This window comes from Canis aureus, chromosome 6, assembly GCF_053574225.1.
Source record: "Canis aureus isolate CA01 chromosome 6, VMU_Caureus_v.1.0, whole genome shotgun sequence".
Taxonomy (NCBI): Eukaryota; Metazoa; Chordata; class Mammalia; order Carnivora; family Canidae; genus Canis; species Canis aureus.
In genome coordinates this window covers 46799829-46826014 of record NC_135616.1, presented here as the reverse complement: position 1 = coordinate 46826014, position 26186 = coordinate 46799829, and the positions used below count along the sequence as shown (strand labels likewise).

At 36.2% G+C, this 26186-nt stretch overlaps 1 protein-coding gene and 1 long non-coding RNA gene across 19 annotated transcripts in view; one reads left to right on the top strand and one right to left on the bottom strand.

The window, feature by feature from the left end:
- Nucleotides 1-26186, bottom strand: part of CEP170 (centrosomal protein 170) — a 131440-nt gene that overhangs the window by 15277 nt on the left and 89977 nt on the right. For 9 of the 16 annotated variants that reach the window (XM_077901422.1, XM_077901428.1, XM_077901417.1 and 6 more), the window contains 5 exons: nucleotides 20365-20514; nucleotides 17752-17878; nucleotides 12984-14813; nucleotides 6097-6334; nucleotides 323-500 (listed from right to left, as the gene is read on the bottom strand). In XM_077901422.1, coding sequence (XP_077757548.1) covers nucleotides 323-500; nucleotides 6097-6334; nucleotides 12984-14813; nucleotides 17752-17878; nucleotides 20365-20514 — 2523 coding nt within the window. The remainder of the gene's footprint in view (nucleotides 1-322; nucleotides 501-6096; nucleotides 6335-12983; nucleotides 14814-17751; nucleotides 17879-20364; nucleotides 20515-26186) is intronic. The other 7 variants (XM_077901425.1, XM_077901432.1, XM_077901421.1 and 4 more) reach the window with 4 other exon arrangements.
- Nucleotides 12172-17480, top strand: LOC144316030 (uncharacterized). 3 transcript variants are annotated; one of them, XR_013381792.1, is made up of 4 exons: nucleotides 12172-12330; nucleotides 13122-13486; nucleotides 15455-15596; nucleotides 17316-17479. It is a non-coding gene; the product is annotated as an uncharacterized LOC144316030 (long non-coding RNA). The 3 variants fall into 3 exon arrangements; XR_013381791.1 differs by having other exon boundaries at nucleotides 12181-12330; nucleotides 12925-13486; nucleotides 17316-17480; XR_013381790.1 differs by lacking the exon at nucleotides 12172-12330 and having other exon boundaries at nucleotides 12337-13486.

Here is a 26186-nt window from a genome sequence, read left to right as displayed (position 1 = left end):
CTTTATAGAAACATTACACAATCATCTATCAAGTTTTAGTTTGCTATTCAGATGCCATTTATACTCATATTTTTATACTCATATTTTAAAGTAAAACTATACACCAATAATTGGCAAAGTGCTTGTTTTAAGTACTTTTACAGCTTCATGTTAATAGCAGACCAAATGTTAGCCTTTACTAGTTTTGCTACAAAAACATAAAAAGAAATTTTTTAAACCAAAGTTGGAAAATGCAGTGCTTCATGCAAACAGGGAGGGTGGATGTAACTAAAATAAACTAAGCAAAAAGCTAAAAGCAAAAGAAATAAAGAAAAGAAAGAACCTTATGCATTTCTCCATGAAGATCTCCTACCTCTTCTCTAGTGTCTATGGCAGAGCCAGGGGTGGTGGCAGCAGTGCTTACTGTGGTACTAGGGGCAGTGCCTGATGAAGTCACTGAATCTATCTCTCCTGCTACATCGTTGATTTCCCGAGCAATGAGAGCAAGATCTTGGCTGATCCTGGTAATAATTTCAGAAAAGAAGTTTAATCCCTTTTAAATAACAGTTCTAGAAACAATCATTTGTGATAGAATCAGTTATAGAAGTTGTGTATCTAATTAAAGATTTGCACCAAAAACTTAGGATTTTTTAGAAATTCTATTAACTATTTTGACTCTAACAGTCTTAAACTTTAATTCCAAAAGTTAATAAAACTAAATTTCACATAAACTGTCACTTTGAAAAATATGTTAACACCCAGAAGTAGTGCTATGTCTTTTAAAACACACTGTTAGTATCAATGACTAGCATTAATAGAGGACAATGGCAAACAGAATCCAAGGAGTCGCTGCACCTGAATAAGAAAGTAATTACAACTTCATTTTCACTAACCTTTGTCAAATGAAGCTTAGCATTTCTTTTGATTATAAGTACAAGTAACAAACAATTAGTAATATTGGGTTGTTAATTTTTTCACCAACAGAAATCACATTATGGTTGCTATAGGTATCTTAAAACAACTAGTCATTACTACTTCAAAATTAAACCCACAGCAGTCATTAAACCCACAGCAATTATGTTCCAGTAAGTATGTTAACAAAGAACTAATTATTGCTCTGTCACTTTAAAAATATTTTGATAATATATTTTTTAAAATTTTTATTTATTTATGATAGTCACACACACAGAGAGAGAGAGAGAGAGGCAGACACACAGGCAGAGGGAGAAGCAGGCTTCATGCACCAGGAGCCCGACGTGGGATTTGATCCCGGGTCTCCAGGATCGCGCCCTGGGCCAAAGGCAGGCGCCAAACTGCTGCGCCACCCAGGAATCCCGATAAATTATTCCTTGTTTTTTTTTTTTGATAGTCACAGAGAGAGAGAGAGAGAGAGAGAGAGAGAGAGAGAGAGGCAGAGACACAGGCAGAGGGAGAAGCAGGCTCTATGCACCCGGAGCCCGACATGGGATTCAATCCCAGGTCTCCAGGATCACACCCTGGGCCAAAGGCAGGCGCCAAACCGCTGCGCCACCCAGGGTTCTGATAATATTATAAAGAAATGCAGTCCTACTGAAACACAACTAAGTATTTTATGTTGATGCATTTAGAAACACTATTCTGAGAGGAGCTCCATAAACTTCCCCAAATGGCCAAAGAGGTCAGTAACTCTGACACATGACTTTGACTTCATGCGACACACAGCACTTCATAGTACACGTTGTTATATCATTTGCGAGTCACAAGGTTCTTGTGAGGTAGGACTTCTCTAACTGAATGTGAATAAGGACACATTCTCAGATAAAGTGAGTGGCTTGGTTGTGATAATATAATTTACTAATAGCTAAGGCAAGGCCAGATGCCAAGTGTAGAGCTCATTTCCACAGAGCCATTTATTTGTGTTACCAGCCACGCGGACTGAAGAACTAAATAAGTATTACCAGTGATAAGCAAAAGAAAAAACTGATTTTTTTCCAATGCTGCTGTTTTTAAGAGGGAGAAAACTTAATAATCTACCAGTGATAATCTTGCTTTTCTCAAAAAGATCTCAATTCAATGAGACATGAAAATTCTAAGTAATGCATCTACTGAAGTCAATTTGGCTACTTCCACAGGGAAGGTATCTGAATTACAGAACATTCTTAAAACAAGTGAAAGCTTCTGCAACTTTAAAACTGAAAGCAGGTACAAATTACCATTTTTTTAACTTGGGCAAAATGTAAGCTTGAAAGACTTTTAAGGAATGTAGTAACTGCATAACAATTTAACAGATTTAAAAAGAGAAGCTAAATGGAAGCTTATGGCCTAACAGACACGATCTATGGTCAATTCCTTTATTTACCAATACAAAAAGGTAGGAAGTACACTGGTAAATATGTTTTGGTCTCTTACCACGTTCCAGGCACCATGCTATATACCCTAAGGGCTATAATGATGAGGAAGCAGATAGAGTCCCTGCTCTTATAAGCTTAGAATAAATATAATGAGCACATTATGTATAATTATGTAATGTATATTATAATATGACCAAAACCACTATATGATAATAAGCACCCCTAGAAAGAAGCTTTATACTCAACTCACTTCATTCTCACAGCCACCTTGTAGGAGAGGTACTCATCATCTTGTTTTACAGATAAGGAAAATAAGGCTTAAGAGAAGTTATTTGAACACTTTTTGGTTAAAGTCACAAATACTTAAATGGTGTAACTAGATCTTTTTATTAGGTCATGCTATATCTCACATTATCATTCCATGTGTAATTTTTAAAAACTTGTAACTGTAACTTGTAAAAACTTGTAATTTTATAACTGTTGATATAATTCTTCTGGGGAAGAGTTTATGGTGTTTTCTTAGATACTACATTCAATTCTTGCATTTCTGAAATAAATGAACTAAAATTCAGAGAAACCAAATAACCAAGCTTAAAAGAGACAAAACATAGATAAGCATGAGCTTATCCAAAAATCTATTTTTGCTTTTTAAGTTTTTTTATGCAGACATTTGTAAAATGAAGCTTCTGATCTTTGTAGATAGCAATCTGAGTTAATTAGAAAAAAATGAATTAAATAAACAGACAATAGCAATCTCAACAGGTTATGCAGTAAAAACTATGCTAACATGAAGAACTCTAATGTATACATGACATAAACTGTAGGTCAGTGAGCACCTTAAAAGCCGCCTTTTAATTTGCAAGTTTATCATGTACATGCCAGCTGTTTCTTTGTGTGATGACGATTCCTATCTTAAAGTTGACTCAGTAATACAGACCATTAAATTGGTTTGAATCCACACTGCTTAAAAGTCTCAGCACCTACTAAAAACCAGCATTAGGAATTCTAAAAAGCAAAATTATCAAGAAAACCAAAGTAATAAATATCTTCAAGCAGAAATAACAGATTTATAATTCAATATAGAGTATGGACCTATTTATATAGTTGTTAATTCTAAGCTGACTTATTCCATAATGCTTCTAGGTTACAGTCATTGGAATATTTTATAATAATGTATTTCTTGACATCTCTTGATCTGTGTGTTTTTTTTTTTTTAAGTTGAAGCTCATAATCGTTCATATTCTGTCTCCATTCCTATCAAAACTGCTAGAGGACGAAATTCTAAAATGATACAAATGTTTTATTTGGAGTTTTGCAATCCATCTGGTTTGCTTGCTTTCAGATACATGGCTGAAAAATACACCTTAAAAAATAAAATCCCAAAGGCAAGTTTTATAACCACAGTGCTACTAACAAACTAGAAGGAAAAGGAATAAAGTCATTAGAAGTTAAATGTTAGGCAGTTTAGCAGTCCTGCTAACGAGACACGCAGAGACGGTGGTGATAGAATGCATGTAGTAACAAGGTAGAGCCAAGTGAAAAATGTCACCTTGAGCTCCTATGCACGGTCTCCTCTGTGGTAGCTTTCCTGGGTGGGGGCAGGGAAGGGGTTCGGCCCAGAAGAAGGGGTATGAGTTTGGGGGGGGGGTGCCCCTCAAAGGGAAGCAGACACACCCACTGTTCCCTCAAGGTACTTCTTGAGTTGGTGTAGGAGGACCTCTCCTCCTCAGGAAGGGGAAAGGATGAGACAGGGCGAAGTCTGCTGTTGCCGGCTGCACCCACAAGAATAAAACATGAGTTTTATAATAATAAAACATAAAACATGAGGGAGATTCTCTCCCTGCAGGCATCCTGTGGGTTCATGACAATTAATGGATCCTGAAGCACAGACAGGTCTGTTCCCTAACTGGAACTGGCTCACAATGCCTCAATAATTTGTCTCACAAAAAGCTATTTATACGGTAAAATAAAATGTTTAAGCAGTACAATGAGATTAAAAGGGCATGTCTCGGGATCCCTGGGTGGCGCAGCGGTTTGGCGCCTGCCTTTGGCCCAGGGCGCGATCCTGGAGACCCGGGATCGAGTCCCACATCGGGCTCCCGGTGCATGGAGCCTGCTTCTCCCTCTGCCTGTGTCTCTGCCTCTCTCTCTCTATCATAAATAAATAAAAAAAATAAATAAATAAAAATAAAAAAAATAAAAAATAAATAAAAAAAATAAAAGGGCATGTCTAAAAGAATTGAAAGCAATTATAAGTAAATAGTCATTAAAGACCCCAAAACATAAACATTACATTAAAGTAATGAGCCAGAAAAAAAACATAATTCATAGAAGTCAACAAAGAAAAACAAGATAAACACTATTAAAATTATGTTAAGGGACAGCCCGGGTGGCTCAGGGGTTTAGCACCGCCTTCAGCCCAGGGCATGATCCTGGAGATCCGGGATTGAGTAGCATGTCGGGGCTCCCTGCATGGAGCCTGCTTCTCCCTCTGCCTGTGTCTCTGCCCCTCTTCCTCTCCATTTCTCATGAATAAATAAATTTAAAAAAATTTATGTTAAGAGTTTATTTTTTTGGATTATTACATATTATGTTCTTTAATTATAATAATATTACCTAATATAAAACTTGAAGATTAGAGCCTTAAACTGAAGGCGGAAATAAATGTAGCACATAAACATGAAAATGTTTTAGGTGACATAGGGTATAAAACACTGCAGTAAAATTTAGTTATCTTACAAACTTAAAAAAACATACTTTAACTATAGTTAGCATCTGTTTGAGTATAGCCTCTCTTCAATGTTTAGCCATGATAAGGTACTAATTAAAAATCACTTCTGCAGGGATCCCTGGGTGGCGCAGTGGTTTGGCGCCTGCCTTTGGCCCAGGGTGCGATCCTGGAGACCCGGGATCGAATCCCACGTCAGGCTCCCAGTGCATGGAGCCTGCTTCTCCCTCTGCCTGTGTCTCTGCCTCTCTCTCTCTCTCTGCGTGACTATCATAAATAAATAAAAAATTAAAAAAAAATTGTTTAAAAAAAATCACTTCTGCAGCATGAATTTTACATTTTAGGATACAACTTTTAGTTACACTAAGCAAATTTATTTAATAATCTTTTTTCAAAAGAAGATTTTATTTATTTATTCATGAGAAACACAAAGAGAAAGGCAGAGACAGAGGCAGAGGGAGAAGTAGGCTCCCTGCAGGGAACCCGATGTGGGACGGGATCAGGCCCTGAGCCAAAGGCAGATGCTCAACCACTGAGCCACCCAGGCGTCCTACAAATTTATTTAATCCTCAAAATAATTAATAAAGGATTGAATTAAGCTAGAATCTAATGAACTCATAAACTGTGAGTAAAAATCCATCTCCTCTAAGTCTCCCCAGAGAACATGAGCAAAATATCTCCAACAAGTGTGCTTATTACCTCTTTGGAAGATAAAAGGAAAGTAATAAAAAACTCAGCTGCACAACTCTTAATTATATAAAGCTGACATTACCTTTCAAGAATGATATTAACTCATCAGTATCTTCACCAGAAACAAGAAAGGGGGGCTGCAACCAAAATAAATCAGTTGTACAGTATGTTAGTAGCACTGGTGTTAAAAACATGAACCGGGAGAAACTGCATGGAGAGGAACACTTTGGAGGAAACTAAGTTCATAGCTACCTATGGATTTCATTTCTTGGACTAATTTACACAAATCAGATACAAGCTAAACTTTGTTATCAAGTTGAAACACTGACAAAAAATTTCAGTTCTTAAAGGTGATCCATTAAAACCAACCTGGCTATCTCTTCTCGATGGGCTGTCCAGTCTCGGATGTAGTCTTCCTGCTCTTTGATCCGGTGCTTGAACGAAGAACTAGTAGGCATTGCTGCTGACCCAGAGCTCTGCAACCGAGTGGTTTTCAGGGCTGGAGAAGTACGTAGACGAGTATGTTTAGGGGAATTACGGTTTGATCCAAATTCATCTTCTGAGGTGGAAGCATAATCAGTAGGAAAGCGCCTCCATCTTGAATTTACTAAATTAGTTTAATTATTAAAAAAAGAATTATTATGTTACCTTTTAAAGGAGATAAAAATCATGATTTCAAAAACACCATGAGACAAACACAGCACAATTTTCAAAAACTGACATACACATACCTAACAAAAATCATGTCTACTACTTCTTAAAGATAGAAACAATACATTTTGGTGAATTAAAAACAATGAGTAATTAAAGACAATTGAAAGACCATGTTTTCCGTAGTATGGTGAATAAAACACTTAGATGAAAAATTCACTAATGATAAACAACTAAGCAAGCTCTGTTCATAAATGTTTAACTCGGATACTTTTTAGTTGCAAATATATATCATTTGAGTGAAGGTATGGATTTTTTTAAATGACAGTAACAGTAACAACAACAAAAATAAAAATACGGGAAAAGATTTCCTCATGCCACATGGACTTTCAACATGGAGATGGTAATCTCTCTTTTCCCAACATACAAATGTGCATAATTCCTGCTGTGGAAATTATGCTTTTATGGCAGAAAAAAACATTACCTCTGTCATTCAACATCCTGTTATGCTATGATTGGAAAAAATCTTTTTACATGGTAAAAACACAACAAAGCATCTTCAGTACAACTCTGCTTTGACACTGAAAGCATATGGCGAAAATAGACAATGGCATAAGACCTACAAGGAGCGAAGCTCTACAAGGCTATTCTCACAACCAATGACATTCAAGGCACAGAAGATACTGTGATATTCACATTAAAGAAAGTGGCAATCACTTTCTTATTTAAGGTTAGTAAAGACATTTAAGAGATGGTATTGCTGACACATCTGAAAAAATCAGAAGACAAATTAATTTCACTACTACTGTTAATGTAAGAACGAAACAAACAATTTGTGAGGCATAAGATAGAGGTCACAAATAGGGCAATAATGACTGATTCACAGTAAACTTCACAAGGGCAGGAGCCACACCAGTTTAATCTACTACTGCATATCTAGCACTTAGCAGAGTGTCTGGCTAGCAAATGTTTTAAAAATATTTTTGAATAAATTCCTAGATACTGACCACCTGCTTTTCACAGATTAGGTAAAACCCAGTGAAAAGCATGAAATATTTTTAGTGGCTAAGTGACAAAAACTCAGCATCTGCTATAAGTTCCAATTGCCATTAATATTAGAAGAGTTTTCTTTCTCTCTCTCTCACTCCCTTTTTTTTTTTTTTTTTTTTTGCTCCCCCTCTTTTAAAACAGAAACTGACCCTAGGCTGCAAAGATTGGTCAAGTCTACAATTCCTTCATCCTGCTTCACTGGAATTTTGTACCTCTCCTGTCTTTTCCTCCCCAAACCACAATTTTGCCTAGCATGGCTCAGGTGGCTGTCAAATAAAACTGATATACAATGCCACCAGAGTTGGTTTAAGAAGCAGAGAAATGTATAAACGGGAATGTGTCTTGAATCAGAGCCTACCAATTCATCCTGATTCACACTCCCATTTGAAGCTCCTAGAGCTTGGAACGAGATTCATGGGTATAAGAAGATATGCAGAAACTTCATGGCCTTCTGGAAAAATGTATGCAAACACATATACAGAACTCTAGGTAATTATTCATAATGTCTTTTGGAGGTAGTGGTCAATAAATTTTCCAGTTTTGCCATTACAAGATAATTCATTAACATAAAAATACTTTTACCACTAAAAATTACTAGTTTTTAGACATCTGAAAAGTCCTACGATTTGAACTAACCCCAAGACTTGAAAACAATTTCAGAAACACTTTAGGAATAAGAGCAAAAAGACTCTAGAAAAAAAATAGAAATATTGCAATGTTTATACTTTTTAATAAAGGCATGCCATTAAACATTAATGTTTAGAATATATCATTCATAGAAAACAAGTTCACAAATAAGAAAAGGACCATTCATAGATTTGATTTCCTGATTTTTGATTTGGAAACTATGGAAACCATACTTACAACAACTGAAAGTTGTTTGGAGTGAAAACAAAATCAATAGCAAAGAGTTTTAATAAATTGCAGGAGATGTGAAAACATAGGTAGGGATGATGAAACTAGGTCATTGACTTAGAGGTAACTGACAAAGAATGCCATCATTGGCTACTATATTTCGTGAGTAGCACAATATATGAAAGCAGAACGAGAAACTGAGAACCAAGTGCTAAATGTCAGGTGATGGCATGTAATCCATGCCACATTAGAATGAACTTTGAGTCTCAAGATCAGAAAATAATTACATTTTGGGGGGAAAAAGAGAAAAACTTCTTTTCAAATGACATTCATAGAGTTTCCACTTATTTTTACAGGTCTATCTAGAGGCCAGCAAGATTACTGAAGTTTAAGAATAGCTTTCCAGAGAAAAGCAACCATAAGGTACCATAAGGATATTTTAAAAATGGAAAGGTAACATATTTAGGCCTGTTCTCTTAAAATTGAGGGCAAAATGGGAGATAAAATAAACAGGGGATAGCCAAGAAATGAAAATATGGCTAGTAAATCTTTAAATGATTAAGGGTTATCTTTATTAATGGCACACCTATCATATGGGGAGTACTAGGAAGCAGAGCTCAAGTATGGTGTAGACACCACTTGGCTTGTGTAACAGCCAAGAGGAGAGTGGAGACCAGTGGGATGATCATTACCGGCAGAAGAGAGACCAGGAGAGGGGCTTTAATGCCAGGGCCTGTTATTTCCCAAAGAACTTATCTGAAGAAAAAAATCCCTACCATCGACTAGTTACTGCAGAGTAAACTTCAAATTAGAATGTTTTTAACTTTCCCTATTGACTACTTATTTCATAGAATTTTAGAACATAAGAATCTCTATTTAACATTAGCATAAATTCTTCAATTTAGAGAGAGAAAAACAGGCCCAGAAAGGTCTTGCCTTACTTAAATCAAAGTTTAAGCCAAGTTTACCGACTCCCAGAGTTCATAGCTCATTTGTTGCTATTCTAAATACTTCACAGTTACATGTTAGAAAATCTTTATTTAAAAAAAATTTTTTATGATTCCAGTTAGGCTAATTCTTTGAAAAGATATCCTCAATTTCTCATAGAATGATAGTTTTTGTGATCTCTATCTGTGAAGAATTTTACTTCTTCCTCTTGAATTTTATTGTCTAAGTAAAATCCTGTATAGAGTTAAAATGCAGCATTAGGCTTATTTGATATATTATTGGTACCAGGAAGGCATTTCAGATAAATCATTAAATTGAATATTATAACAAAAGTATTTGCAATGCCAGGCCCTAGGGAGGCTTCCTCGATTGGTGAGATACTAGATAGCACATAAAATAAAATCAAAGTTCTAAGATCAGCTTAATTAATTTTGTAGCTAACCTGAAAATTATTTTAGTTACATTAATTATAATGCTTAGTTACAAAATTATGCAACACTTCCTCTTATGAAAGTAATAAACTACTATATTCACTATGAAAACATACTATTGAGAATTTAAAAAGGAAGAAAGAGTTATCAGGATTATTTATTTGTGAATGCTCTGATTTCTTCCATTGCTAACTAAAACTTTGTTGGCCTTAAAACACATCCACATCTATAGATGTAACAAATACATTTCAGGAAACAAACACTGCATTTTCACACTTTATATCAGAATATTTTTGTGGGAAATGAACCACAAACATACTTTACAGGTATATTTATAAGCATGTAGCAATTAAGATCATTTGGGGAAAAAGATCCCTGACAATGTTCTGTATTGGTCTTTCACCTGGAGGAAGAAATAACTGAAGCCATGCGTGCCCAACATCTAATTCCTACCATCTATAAAATTTGAGGTTTGGAATAAAAATAAGAAAGCAAAAAATCTAAGGATGTGTACCTAATGAAAACCAACTGCTTTACTTTGAAAACCTTGCACACTTAGTTTTAAATATATCTTATCAAAATAAATCTGGATATTTTAACATAACTTGATATTAAAGGATTACTGAAGGAATGGGGTGGGTAGTGGAGACTAGACTTTCCTAAAAGCAAATTACATCAGAATTAAAGAAGCATCAAAGAACTTTTAATGTTTCTAAGCCAGAGATTTCCATTCTTCTATTTTTATCATATACATTTCTTTGGAAAACTTTTTTTAGACATGGCCTAAATTATGAAATCTGAAACATTACAGAATTATTTTCACATATGCCAATCTGGACATATCAAGGCTCTAGGTTCAGAGACCTCTAAGTCCTTTAAGTTTACAGTTTGTACAACACTGACCAGTATGATTTTACATTCTCTTAAATCATATTTCAAAATCTAAGAATTTTTATTTTCTTTTCCAGTCAAGATATAATTGTCTTAAGTAGAAATGCCATAACATAAAGACAACCCATTTAGCAACTAGATCAAGTATCTGCTTTTCTTGTTTTTTTATTGCCTACCCATATAACTATGTTAGTGTGTGACCACTAACTATGAGATGCTAGCCATTGTCCTTGTAGATAGTATAGAATACTATAAACAGGCATCTTGAGAGAATCCAAACATACAATCCTGGATCACAATGTGGCTTCATGAATTTAGTAACACATCAGAATTACATAGGTTATAGTGGACAACATACCAAATATATTGTATGTTGGCCTTGTATATACTTCTGGAAATAATCCAATAAATTCCAGGCATTGCCCAGAAGCTTGTAAGCAGAGTATTTCTGAGAGCCAGACAGGATGTGGTAGAAACAGCAAGAGGCTGGGAATGAAAAGGCCTTGGGGCTTCTCATCCTGTCCCTGCCTCTGCTATGTGACCAGGACAGGTTGTTGCATCTCTTGGCCTAAGTTACGTAAACTGAATAATCCTTCCAGTTTTTAATTCTATGGTTCTAATTATTTAATATACTACTATTAAGTATGAAGAAGGGCCAAAAGGTACTAGGGAATATCGTTAAGCAATTGAAGGTACTTTTTGGATATAGAAACTGCATGTTTATCAAGTTCTGTATTCAAAGGAGAAAACAAAATTTATCTTTGAAGACATAGCATCTTATAACAGTTTCTTAGATTTGCTTAAGTAGTCCTCTTTGGCTTGCACCTCACAGAAGCCCTTCATGTTAAACAGATCACTCATGTGTCACAGACCAGAGAACCAGTACAGAAGGAACTGTTCCATGCTACTTGGTGACATACGGCTTGCATTACAGCTTACAGTGAGACAGGAGAAAACTGGAACATTTCTATGTACTGAAATAGAGATGAGGTGATCAAACAAGCCATGTGACAGAAGAAATTCTATCACAGTACACACCATAGAATGCAGCACAAAGGAAATGTGAATTGAAGAGGTAGAGCCATAAGGAACAGAACACCAATACTGGGTAAACACAAACCGACAGACAGCAGTCAGTTTTAAAATGCTTGCAATAACTGCATGAACCAGCAACAAGAGCTCCCAGTGCAGAAGCAGGGACGATGGGGCATGAAGGAAAATCAGCTATTCTTCTGGAGTCCTGATTACATAATCCCTATTTCCCACCTACTTGCACTCCCACCACAGATCTGACCAGGAGAGAGGGAGCTGTGAGTGCAGGGGAGGGAACAGCAGTGAAGACAAGAGAGGAGGAATTAAAAGTGAAAACAGAACATGAGGAGCACTGTTAGTTTTGAGTCTTGTGGACTCCACCGTGGTAGACATGAAAGTCAGAACACGGGATTGTATACCAACCTTCCCTCACTCTTCCCTCAAGACTTAGGCTCACTTGGATGCTTGCTAATAAGAGCTCTCTAAGTCTTTGACCAGCTGGCTTCCCCTCACTGGCCCTTGTAGCCCCACCCAGGGGTGAGGCTGATTATGAAGTAAGAGTCCATGCGTACAGGGTACACACAAGCATCTGTGTTAGTACTATGGTCACACACTCGTACTCTCCTGGGCTACAGCTGTGAATATGAAGTACACCAACAAACAAGTATCCCAGAGGCCGTTCAATTTGCATGGGGAGGAAACAGCTTTTGGAATGATTAGTATTCATTGACAGCTAATTACTATAGTTAAGTGACAGAACGGTGTTTTATGAGATAGTGCTCGTAATCAGGTTTCTGTAGCCCAGTTTGACCCATATATACTTAGGGATTATCTCATGAATCCATCTTCTTCTACTGAAATAAATTAAGGATTAGTTTTCACCTGTCCCAACTATAAACAGATTTAACTTCAAAAAATATAAAACATTTCTACATAAATGGGAAAGCAAGGATAAAACAGCAATTATTTCACTTAGCTCTGCTAAGCATACTACTTTTCTTCAGATAAAGGGCTTCTGCAAAGGGCTTTGAATTACGTGAGGATATTTAAGAATCCCTATTCCTGTTAATTCCTATTATTTAAACCAGATACTATTCCTCCTCTAATTCGACACATGAATCCAGATATCTCGTCAACCAGACAATTAAAACTCCTAAACAGATACTAATTTTGAAGTCAATATTTTGTCCCAGGGTATTAATTGGAAGTGTGTGTAACTTCTGAATCTTCCATTTACTAATGAGCTAAAATAATTTTATAGAAAATATTCTCTTATAGCATAACCTTTCTGTTGAATATTTTTAGAATTAACACTAGACATCTAATTTTTTTTTAAAAGGGAGTCCCAAAACATGAAATAAATATGCTAATATTATAAAAAGTCTGGATCCAAATTACCTGAAGGAGAGCCATGTGCTGAGGTCATACTTTTGACTTTGGAGTCTGATAGTCGAGAGATACTGTTAGCTCTAATTCTAGGAGAAAATTTATCTGAAGGTACTAATCTGGCTCCACTTCTAATGATGGCTTCTGCAGTCCTCGAAGAGGCACTACTTCTAGAGATCGTTGCCTCAGAGTCACTGCGAGCTGATAATGAGCCAAGCCTTGTTCGACGAGGCTGAGCCAATAAATCAATCCTAGAGATGTTACGCCTTCCTGTGGGGGGCTTTGACGTGGAACTGGTTGTGGACACTTCAGAAGCAACGGATGCTTTGTCAGCATCAGCCAGTTCACTGTCGGACACTTCGCCAAGTCGTGCTCTGCGCAAGAGGGAAGTCCTGGTAGGTCGCGGCCTTGGAAGAGTGGTTGATTTACTGGATGATCCAGGTGCTACAGGAGAAGTCTTAGATTTAGTTACTTTACTTCCTTCCAGTTTGGAATGTGCATGCTCATCAGTTGAGGTAAGTGGAGTCCTGGCATGAGATTTACAAGAGTAAGTTTCCTGATCAGATGACATAATATCAGAGATAGCAGAATGAGGTACACTAGAGGTTTGGTCATCATCTGTCAAATCTACTGAAGGTTGTCTCATTCTTCCACTGGACTGTACAAATTTACGGCCATCCGCTCTTGAGCCTACATCTGACGAACGACTTTTTGTTTTCTTCTCAATTTTCTCCCTAGCACCTGAAGATGATGATTTTGTAACATCTTTGGAAGGAGAACCTGTGGAACATCTATCTTTATAGAGACTTGTGAAACTCTTTCGCTTTTGGGTTGACTTTCTTTCAGTCTCTCCTGTGACCAGACTGATTGTACTAGCTGTGTCCACATCAGATTCTGGTGAGATAGAGTTGTCTCTATTATAACTGGGAGTATCTGGGCCTTCATCAGTTTTATTATCTTCACGCAGTTTGGCTTCCAGAAAAGCCATCACTGCTTCTGTGTCTTTCAGAATAAGAGTTGTGTCCATACTGGAATCAGTATCCATAGAGTCACTTCTTTCTCGTATCCTGCTGGCAGCTGTCAATGCCAGAGAAGGGGGTGTGGATGAAGTCTGCTTATTTATATGGGGAATAAGTTCTATGGGTATGTTGGGACTAGGTTTCTCTATGGTGAAGCTTCCTTGTCGCACTAAGGACTTTGAGGATTCCTTCTTGTCTCCACCTTTTGAACTCTGACCTTTGAGAACATCCTCAGCTTTTCTTCGCTTGGTCTCATTTTGTGTCACCCTTTCTCCTTTGCTGGTAGAGTGTCCTGGAACTTTTTCTTGAGGTTGTGACTCTTGTTTAAAAGATTCCTCCCGGCACCTATCTATCTGACCTGAAACATTTTTGGAAGCAGACAACTTGCTAGGTGTCCACTGTGCCTGCTCCTTTTGTTCCTGTTGAATTTTGGCCAATGTCTGCTTTACCACAGAAGCTTCCTTATCAGTATCACTTTTGTCCTTTCCAGAAGAGCTGCCCAAGTGAAGAAGGGTTTTATTATCTCCGCCAGGCCTAACAGCTTCGCCGTTCACTGCCCTGCTCATCTTACTCAGGGGTCGGTCAGCATCTTGTTTATCCTTCTGATATGCCTGTGTAGGAGCTTCTTTCTCCTGAAGTTCTGTGTCTTGTTTTTCTCCGATCTCTGACCTCTGTGTTATAACCTTGGCTCTGGAGCTCTCAAGAGACTTTTCTTCATTTGGAAGCTGGGGAAGGGTGCGTCTCCTTCTCTCTCCCTGACTAGCCAGGGAAGTTGCCGAGCCAGTACTTCGTAATGAAATGCCAGACTCGCTGATATCTGTATCTATACAATAAAACCACAAAAAAGAAATGTATTAGAGCAAAAAAGTACAAATAAAAATAATATCATATCACATTAGATTTTGCAGTGGAAGCTAAGAAATGGCTTAGTGTACAAGGAAACTCTGAATAAACATGCCAGCATCGTGATAGAGCCATTTCAAGAGCAAGTACAATGCCACGATACAAACAGGCAGATTACTAACAGGGGTAGTCAAAAAGGCAGTTTTATGACATGAAAATTAGGGTCATTTGTTGCTCTTTCTCTTTCAATATACTTTATGGCAGGGAAGGTCACTGTGTTTATTCTTGTTTTTATAAGGTCCATGAAATGTTGCTCAAGAAAATGTTTTGTAGAATTGCACAGAGAATGCCTAATAAACAGTTTCAATCACATAGTATAGAAGAAGAATATATCTAGGGGCACCTAGGTCACTCAGTGGGTTAAGCATCTGACTCTTGATCGCAGAGTCATGAGTTCAAGTTCCACATTGTTTTTTAATGAGCATTGTAATCTATCTGAAAGAATGACAAGTTTGGATTTCCTAAGTAAAACAGAAAATGCAAGACTTTAGAAGGTTTTCTAAAAAAAAAAAATTAACTCTGTTAAAAGGATTGTTTTTAAAGATTTTATTTATTACATAGCTCGGAACAGGGGTAGGAGCAGAGGAACAAGCAGACTCCCTCCTGAGCGCAGAGCCTACTGTGGAGCATCTGATCCTAAGACCCTGAGACCATGACCTGAGCTGAATTAAGAGTCAGAAGCTTCGTCAACTGAGCCTCCCAGGTACCCCAAGATTTTGAAAAATTTTAAGTGTGAAACAAAGTAACAGAACTTGTTGTACTTTTATAAACTGAGGGATTTTAAAATTATGGTGTTCTGGTATATTAACACCTCATATAGAAACACATGATCACTTTTTCTTTTCACAGTTACATAGAAAACAGTGAGAATATATACACTTTGATATTTCTATGTGAGAGAATTTGAGAATACCTGAGGATTTTGCTGACTACTATACTTGGAATATATTTCTGAGAAAAGGGACATCTGTTTAGGGAAATAAAAACTAACATATAAAGTATTCTCATCTTTGAGGGTAAGTGGAGGCAAGATACCAAGACCTAACTTCTGTGGGTCTTTTCTCCCTTTATAATTCTGAAAGTTGAACATTTAAATTTCACAGCAATATAATAGTTATGATGCAGGAAAACAGCTACTAAACTTCCTGATTGAACTTTAGCAATTAGTCAGGACATTACTGTATTATGTGTCATCTCGATAGTGCTACTGTAAGTACCTAAATTGTACTACCTATTTTATCTTTTTGTATTTTTCTAGCATTTCTCAAATTGTCCTGCTTCTAAGGCACATGCGATGAATGTTTAACAAGAATATTTTAGTACTGAAGTGCATTTATCAGCTTATCTAAATAAATTAATTTAGAAGATGATGAAACATTTTGAAACATGATAATGAGGGGTCAGCTTGTTTGTTATATTTAATTTTTTTTTGTTTTGTTTTTGTTTTTTTTTGTTTTGTTTGTTTGTTATATTTTATAACAAGGGTAGAATTTTGCTTTCTTCAGCTAAACTGACTAATTTCACAATGCATTCTTTGGTAAACATACCTCTGACCCTCTGACCCCCTCTGTTTGGGTTCCTTGTTCCCCAAACAGTGACCAGTTTGTGTCAATCAATCTGCACAAATCACTCAGTCTTCTCAAGAAGCTTTTGGTAATACTATTGATTACTTCTAGTTTCTTTTTTTTTTTAATTTTTATTTATTTATGATAGTCACACAGAGAGAGAGAGAGAGAGAGAGAGAGGCAGAGACATAGGCAGAGGGAGAAGCAGGCTCCATGCACCGGGAGCCCGATGTGGGATTCGATCCCGGGTCTCCAGGATCGTGCCCTGGGCCAAAAGCAGGCGCCAAACCGCTGCGCCACCCAGGGATCCCGTACTTCTAGTTTCTATTGTAAATCAGTGATATAGCTTTTCTAGTACATTGCTATGCATCCTGCTCAAATGCTTGCTAAATAAAGTTTACAAAATTCCTAAACCAGATTTTTGGGGTGCCATAAGCCAGAGACAAAATAAAATTCCATTTTTAACAATAACAAAATTAAGAATATAGATAAAAAGCCACATGCAAATTCTTCTTGAGGGTTTTATTTCTAATTAAGAATCTAATTAATTCAACCTAATAAAATCATTAGAGGCATAAAATTTCATTTTTTAAAGAAAACTTTTATTTCAATTCACAGAATTATTAGAAGGCAATAAAAGTCATATTACATAGCCTTGCAAAAGATATTAAGTAAATTAAGTATTCTTTTTTATAGAATTTTATTGAATTGTATTAAATATTGAATTTTATTGAATTGTACATTTACTTAAATGCACAAAGTAGCATTAAAATACTTGTTGTATTAATGATATTAATGAATATTGTAATTTGGAACTGTTGTTTTACTTTAAAATTATCTTACTTTAAAATTTCCAGGGCAGCCCCAGTGGCGCAGCAGTTTAGCGCCGCCTGTAGCTCGGGGTGTGATCCTGGAGACCCGGGATCGAGTCCCACGTCAGGCTCCCTGCATGGAGCCTGCTTCTCCCTTTGCCTGTGTCTCTGCCTCTGTGTGTGTGTCTATGAATAAATAAAATCTTAAAAAAATAATAAAATTTCCATTTTTATATTTTTACCATATATATACATTTGTATACATGTACGTGTTTTTCACCTACATATTAGCTCTTCAGTTATTTATATTTTAATGGTATCTGCATTATTAGTGCAAATAAAATCATATATTTAGTATAAACATGAGAATACGTGATTATGTTTATTTAGGTTTAGTTTACTTCTCACTATACAGATTTAGTTTGTTTTTAAAAAAACTGATGTAGGAGTCACAAAAAAGAAAAGGGGGGGGGGGAAATACCATTCTCTAAAGGAACAGGTACAGACAATTCCATTATTCTTTCTTCTTGATCATGCCTTGTATGATTTGCAGCCAAACTAGCCCACTGTGAAACCCAGCGTTTGTTTCCAGATGAAGATGTGCCTTCCTAAAGGAGAAAGATAAAGTAAAGACATCAGTCTATTTAGTCAGAGTTCTATAAAGTCACATTATCTTATCATACAAAGCCATGTTTAAACCTCACATTGCCATATTATCAATTATTAAATTTCTTTATATATAGAATGAAGATTCTCTAGGTACTCCTTTTAACTGTATCTTATTATTACTTTAAGTGTAGTTTAATTTTCTCTACTTATGAAATACTAATGATGGCACTAAAATAAACACTTAGAGCTTAAAATTTACTGTGGCTGAACAAACGTGGGTGAATTATCACAGCCTTATGGCTAAGACAGTGGAGTTGATTCTACTTCATTCTATGGAACAGGAGTCTAGTGGTTCTCTGGCCCTCTAGATGCTTCTAGGAATCAGACTGGTTCCAGAGTCTCAAGGAGTATTAAACCTTCCAGATCATGTCTTTAGGGATTTCAAAAACAAACCCAAAGCTTCAGACCTCTTTTTAGAACATTTTACTGTTTCCAGAAGCAGCTAGAAATCACTTAACCCTTAAGAATTTTTCGATAACTGGGGATCCCTGGGTGGCTCAGTGGTTTAGTGCCTGCCTTTGGCCCAGAGCACGATCCTGGAGTCCCGGGATTGAGTCCCACGTTGGGCTCCCGGCATGGGGCCTGCTTCTCCCTCCTCCTGTGTCTCTGCCTCTCTCTCTATGTCTATCATAAATAAATAAATCTTAAAAAAAAAAAAAAAGAATTTTTCGATAACTAGTCTGAATCTAGACTTGTGCACATATAGATCTGGCCTTAAGGCAAGTGCTCTTTGAACCTTTATAGTCAAGTGTGAAACCATTTAATTCATGATATGGTTCCACAGATTTATGGACATATACTGATAATTTTTAACATCAGGACAATCTAGGCATTTAATATGGAAGATCTAGGGAATACAGAAAAAAATATGTTCCTTCACAAAAAATCTAAGTCAAAGCTTAATTTTGAGACTGTAATGACAACTACGGAATGGAAGGCTATTAACCAAAATTGTATTATGAATTATTCAAAACAATATCTTAAGTATCATATTTACTGTATTAAGGATGATATGCTAAAAACTGATGAGGTACATATTCCATACAGACTATATATATGGTTTTAAGAATAGATTAAAAGTAAGTATACATAGTGACATACATACAATGAAGATTAAGGATTCCAAAGCCTGCTGAATCCTTTAATTCCCTTTCAAGATTCTGTGCTAACTGCCCAAAGTTCTCAGCATGAAGGAAGTCCCAGAGCCACTCACACCTTCACTGGTAGTAGAACTATTCTGTAAAGAGGTTCTCATGGCCTGTTTAGGTGATTCCTTCAAAGGCAGGTGCATATTGGGGCTATATATAGAGTCCACTTGGCAGGGGTAGAGGGGACAAAGAAGGGAAGAGGGAGTCTTTTAAAGTTCATGTTTGTCAGAATCATTACTGGACCAATTAGAATACTGTAACAATAATTTTAAAAAATTTTTAAAAAGGTGGATTTACCTGTCTACTGAAATATTTTACATTTCATACAAATATAACATTTTATTTGAAATTGTTTTATTTATATTTTAAGATTTTATTTACCATTTGTATATCTATTTACCATTTGTGTATTTTAAATTAGCTCATTTCTTGAGAGGGAGCATGGCAAGTAAGAGAAGGAGTCAAGAAAACATGGCTGCTTACTACAGTTCAAATTCTGGCTCCCTAAGGTACTCGGTTTTATGACCTTCATCAACTTAATTTCTACATATTTCAGTTTCCTTATTCGTAGACGGGCACAAGAAATGTGAGATGACATTCTAATATTATTTCCAATAAGGGAATAACCACTTGTTAAGGGCATAAATCTTGGGCAATTACTATGCTGAGTGCTTCATATACATCACTGAACTCCCTGTAAATAGGCTTTGTCAACAATTCGCTTTGTAAAGAGGAGAACACTGCAGCTAAAGGGGAAGTGCCCAACACAGATGCAGCCACTCTGGGATTCGCATTCAGGTCTTCCAGGCTCTACGGTACCAGACCACCTAACTTTTGAGCCAAGCCATCCTTGATTAACTTTAGGTTATCCAAATCACATCCAGGGCTGCTCTGTACCTGCACTTACTTAGGTTTGTAAATTTTATCTGTCTGGCTCTACCTGGCAAATGCTTCCTGGCATGACAGACAGGCCTGTTCATGCTAAATAGTATAAGCAGTGTATATTTTTTTGTTTCATCTCATAATGCCGATCCGAGAGTGAGCATATAGCTCATCAACTGCTTTCTGAAATTAACATTTTCCCCTCACTGAACATAATTTAAAAGAACATAACAAAACCTGAAATAATTACTACAAAATTGCTTTAGGTTTTTATTAGAAACAAATTTGTAAGAATTTAGTTTTTAGAAGAACTCTCAAGGGGATATATCAATATAATAAATGATACAAATTTACATTTTATGTGTAAAAGTTACATATGAGGAAGGGATGTATACCTCTGAGTTGTGAAATCCAGGTGTACTCAGTGGCTTTCTTTCTTCCATTACTATTGCAGCAGAACTGAGAGCCCAATCTTTTATCAGATCTTTATGCTTTTCATTGATAATAGGCCTATTATAATCCTGATTGTCATCTACTCCAAATACCTAGGAGGAGAAATTATTTTATAAATGAAAAGTCTGAGCACCAGATTAATATATTATCAGTAACTTCAGAGGCAAATAAAAATATTCTAAATTAATTTTGATGGGTAATTCAATAGCGAGGGAAATGTGTTTCAGGACAGAATAACATCCAAATGCAGTGACCACTGGAAAGAAAAATTGGGCCCTGGCAGCTTACTATATTGTAAATAAAACTATCTTATTTAATATTTAGCCAAGTACTATTTGATAATAAATAAGAAATATCCAGAATATTACTCTTTGATTTGTGAAAAAATGTTAAATATTATAATAATGCAGAGTTAGGGAAGAATACCACTTCAGCTTGTTTTCAGCTTCTCCCTTTGCTCTATTATTTTTGAGAAGCATGTTGCAGAACTATAAACATACGGCTAATTTTACTGGCTCCTTCTCTAATAAATGTGTAACATTTACATACATGAATTAAAATTATACTTGAAATCTTCTAAGGTCCCAAAAAACAGATTTTATTGTATGATCTCTGTATAGAGTACAGCATGATCTTCACACTTTATTTGCCTAAAAATTCATTGAAAGGCCTCTGAAATGCAGATCCTGGGTCTCCCCCCACAGATGAGCATTGACAACAAGCAGGCTGACTATGGTCAACACCTGTGGGGTATTTAAATACAAGGACCAAAAACCATGTGCTCAATCAAGGGCAGGATCTGAGTCTTGCTCATTTCCTGGCATCTAACAGCCTGGAGGAAGGTTAGAACTACATAACTTTAACATTCCACTTCACTATTTAAGTTTCTTTGTTCCCAGTGCTTATTATTTATAGATTTTATTGGTGGCTCCAATGATTACATTCAAGAAAAATATTACATGTTTGAATGAGTGCTTTGTAGAAAGGATTTTTAGAATATAATGAAAGGGGGCAGCCCGGGTGGTTCAGAGGTTTGGCACGGCCTTCAGTCCAAGGCATGATCCTGGAGACCCAGGATGGAGTCCCACATCGGGCTCCCTGCATGGAGCCTCTTCTCCCTCTGCCTGTCTCTCTCTCTCTCTCTCTCTCTCTGTGTGTGTCTCTCATGAGTAAATAAATAAAATCTTAAAAAAAAAGTTTCTAAAAAAATATAAATAAATAAGTATATATACATATAATGGAAGGGCCTTCTTTGCTATAAAAAGGGACAAATAACTTAGGTTAAACTATTTTCTAGAAAGACTTTTTAACAATCATACAATACACCTGATACAATTCTGAAGCCCACATTTGGTAAAGAAGACATCAGATTTTCAAATTCACTAAAACTTGGAAATTTTACCACTAGATGGCCTTATTACTTAATATTAATTCAAATATAACCATAGCTTTCAAGAACTGTGATTTAATATCTATTGAACCATTCAATATTTGAATTATCTTTGCTTTCAAAGTAAATTGTAGATTGCTAATTTTAAATCAAATATGGATTTTAATAATACCGATTATGCACAGAAGGGGAAAAATAAACCTGTTTCATTTTGTTAACCATCAGAATTGGTAAGTTTAACAATAACAGTAAAAAATGCTGTGTATATATACCATTCCATGCATTCTGCCTCTAGTCCCACTTGTAAAGAAGGCAAATTAGAGCTACTGGAGCTACTTGTGACTGTCTTAAAATAAAAACTTAAAATTATTTGTAACTCAAGGTACTGACCTCCAAATTTACTAGAATTTATTTCCTTATTTTTATAATTATTGGGGAAAAATCAACTCCGGTTTTTAAGTAAAAGATAAAACCACTCACACATAAATACTTGCACATGGTATCTGGCAAGTTAATTTACAAACAATCTCAGGTGATTTTCAAATTTGGTGACATTTACTTCTATGTCATATTCAAAACGGACTTCCAAAACTTCTTTGCCTCAAACATTTAAGCACTGCCAGTTTCAAGTAAAATAATAATAAATCTCTCTAAATCACTCTGACACTATTTTGAAATGATAACAAAATATAGGCAAAGAAGTGATGCTTCTGGGGAAATAGGGCTGAAACTGTACAGAAAGAACACTCGGATGACTTTCTACAGATTCCTGGTAAAGCATCAGAGATAGCTCTGCATACACCTGTCAGAATAGTTAAATCATCATCTGTTTTTCAAACATGCAATAGGACCTAAGGCACTATGTGAGGAAAGAAGTCTTCAAAGTTCCTATCTTTTTTTTTTTTTTTGAGTGTTTTGGCAAACTGATAGTAATGCCTACCCCAGCTTGAAGTCCTTATCATCCTTTTTGTGTCTCACTACAAAAACATCCACTTGCAAGAACTTTCATGTGAAAACAAAGAGGATGTAAACATCTTACACAGTGTCTGTGTACCTTAAAGCTATCAGAGTTTTCACATTTTATAAAGCACATGTAATCTGACATATGATCCAATAGCTGGACAAAACTTGAGACCAAGTTTGCTAGATTTTCTCATCTTTTCATTGTAGGCTTTGTCTCTAGGTGATTTCATCCACATCCAAGGCTTCCCTTAACCACAGACAGCTGCTCACTGGCATCTCCCCTCACAGATGGCTCAAAGGTATTTCAGATGCTCAAAGGTATTTCAGATGCAGTGTTATGTTAACCAGGGCCCATACTTCTCTTCCCTTCCCTGGGCTCAATCACACCCCCAACCTGATATATTACAAGACTAGGTTCTCTCATTCAGCTAGGGACTTTTTTAGGCTATAAAGTCTAGACTGAGGAAGGGAGAGAGATCAGATACCCAACTGTTCATGCTTCCTCTCTAAAAGAGCTCCCTACCCTAAGTTTGTCCGTCAGTTTCTAATTCTTCCAGGAGGGAGCAAAAAAAAAGGAGTGATTGGGAACAGAAAATCTCCTTTTGAACCTGCACTGTCTGAGCTCTCTGTGCCTAGCAGATGCTTAAAGATAATTCATTCATCTTAGGGGTGGAGATGCTTGTGCCTCTAGGTCCCTTGATCAAAGGAGATGCATTTCTATTTTGGGTGACCTGTGACCCCTCCTGTGGCCTCAAGATTTAGGGTAGGAAAACAGCACTTCCCTCACCATCCTACTCCAATAATTAGGGAACAGCAATGTCTTTTTTCTTTGGATGTGTGCATATGATATCTGGCCTCTTACTTTGGGATTTCACATCCGTATCTCAGTGGCTACTCTAAACAATTTTAACCACCTGTTCCTTAAGTATGGTACTTACTATTTTTTCAGGCTACTGAGTGAGCCAACAAAGGGGCTTCAAAAATATATACAACTTAATCCCTGCTCTCAGAGAGCTGAAGTGTAATACAAGGAAGCTTATTAAAACAACATTTTTTAAGAACCAGACTCTATTTTTAGATTTCAGCTTTAAATTTATAAAAATGAAACATTCTCCAGATCATAAAGGTCTAGTATGTGCAGTACATGTGAAAAGTTTGACCTTGGTTTTTTCACCACTGTATCATCATCCTTGTCACTATTATTTAAAAGCTCAGACTGAATAACATCCACAGTTTCTAATTCTAAAACTGGAGAGTTGGGGGGGGGAGGGTATATCAAACCAAAGAATACAGGGTCAATTTTCATGGGGGTAAATATCCCACCTACTAAATTCTTGTAAAGAAAGGTCAAGTTCTATTTGGTGACATCAGATAAGGAGTTTTGCTTATCGTGACAAAGTAGGGACAGTGTGAGAAGGCGTGGAGAAAGAGGAAGAAGACTTACTTAAGCATATGAATTTAGTATAGGTATATATGTAGAGCAAAATGGTAATTCAACAGCCATAGTCCTTAATTTATTAGTTAAAAAAATTTCCAAATCAACTGAATTCAGATTTCATCTTTCCATAGAAATGAGAAACATAATGGTGAGTTGAACATCAAGCTTTTGTGGGCTTATTTTGAATTAGTAACTGAAGAACAGTATTGCATTTACTGTATCAATCATATCAAACTGTCCATGTAAATATGCACTCAAGTTTCAACTTCAGATGACCAGAAGAACTCTCTCCTCAATGAGCAAGGACCTCTCCTGGGAAGAGAGCAGGGTCTTTACCAATTCAAATCAATAGCAAAGGTTCCCATGGCCTATGAAAATCATTTGACACATACTTTAAGAACTATGAAGAATCCTAGCTTCTAACATCAGGAAACAAAACCAGGATGATTTAATAGAGGAGAATTTCTTTAAACATGCAACTTTCCATAAAAATCTAACTTCATTTTTAAAAAAGAAAAATCCCTTAAAAGTCAATAGAATAAGTGGTCCTAAGTGTTTAACAATGGGATTTTTATAACATATTTATAATCAACCTTTAAATGTAAAATTCAGATAAAATTATTAGAATAAAGAATGGGGTTAAGGGAGACATTTAATAATTTATCATGGTATGTACATGCATGTTCATAGGAACATTATTCACAAGAGTCAAAAGACAGAAGGATCCCAAATGTCCATCAACAAATAGGTAAGTGGCTTATCCACACAGTGGTCATAAAAAGGAATGAAGTACTGACACATTCTGTATCATGGATGAACCTTGAAAACATGCTGTGCGAAAGCAGCCAGTCACAAAAGGCCACATACTATATGATTCCATTTATGTGAAAAGCCCAGAAGAAGCAAATCCATAGACATGGGAAAGTAGATTAGTGGTTGCCAGAGGCTGGAGGAAATGGAACGGGTATGGTATCTCTTTTTGGGGTGAAGAAAATGCCCTGGAATTAGACAGTGCTGATGGTTTCACAACTTGTGAATGTAACTGGAAGTCAATGAATTATACACTTTAAAATGGCTAAAATGGTGAATGTCTTGTGAATTTTACCTCATTTTTTTTTAAAGGCACCATTTAGTTTGATCTTCCTTTTTACTTCTGCCTGTGAAAAACCATGCTCAGACCTTTGCCCTCTCTCTGGATCTACCCTGTGGTCCTTGATTCTTCCCACTCCTTAGGAGTATTATATCCACGCCTCTTCCCTTTCCAGCATTGCTTAGCATTCTTTTTCTATTAGCTTCTCCTTTCATATTTTCGAATTATGTTCAGGTTTAATCTCATGTTTCTACAGTTAAAGTATCCGATTTCTCTTTTTATGGCTCATTTCCTTGATATGCATTCCTTCCTTTCATGCCTAAAATCTGGCTGCTCATCAATGACCATCATACCTTTTCCTTGCCAAGCAGATTTTTAAGCACTAAGCTGTTAGCTGGGTATTGCTAGAAACTCAAAGGCATCTCCATTCTTCTACTAGTCAAGGTAATTCCCCTGAAACTTATACATGTATCTCTTCTGATACAACCTATACTCTTATGCAGCTTTCATACTTTACTTACAAAGTAAAGCTTATAACACATACAAGGTTCTAAACTAGACATTTTAACAAGTTATGTTAGGATCAAGATACAAACTGGTTTCAGCAAATAAAAAAATATAGGAAAATCTGTGGAGGCATGGTGGAATCTGACCAATCTATAAATTAATTAAAAATAATTTATAAATTATAAATCTGACCAATCTATAAATTATAAATTAATCTATAATCTAATTAATAAATCAGCTAATTAAATCAGCTGATCTATAGCTATCAGTATGTGTGTATAACATGTTATACACATACACACATACTGATGAAAATGAAAAAGCATATCACAAAGTCTTCTTATTCATTCTTTAAAAAGAGACTGAATGTCTACCA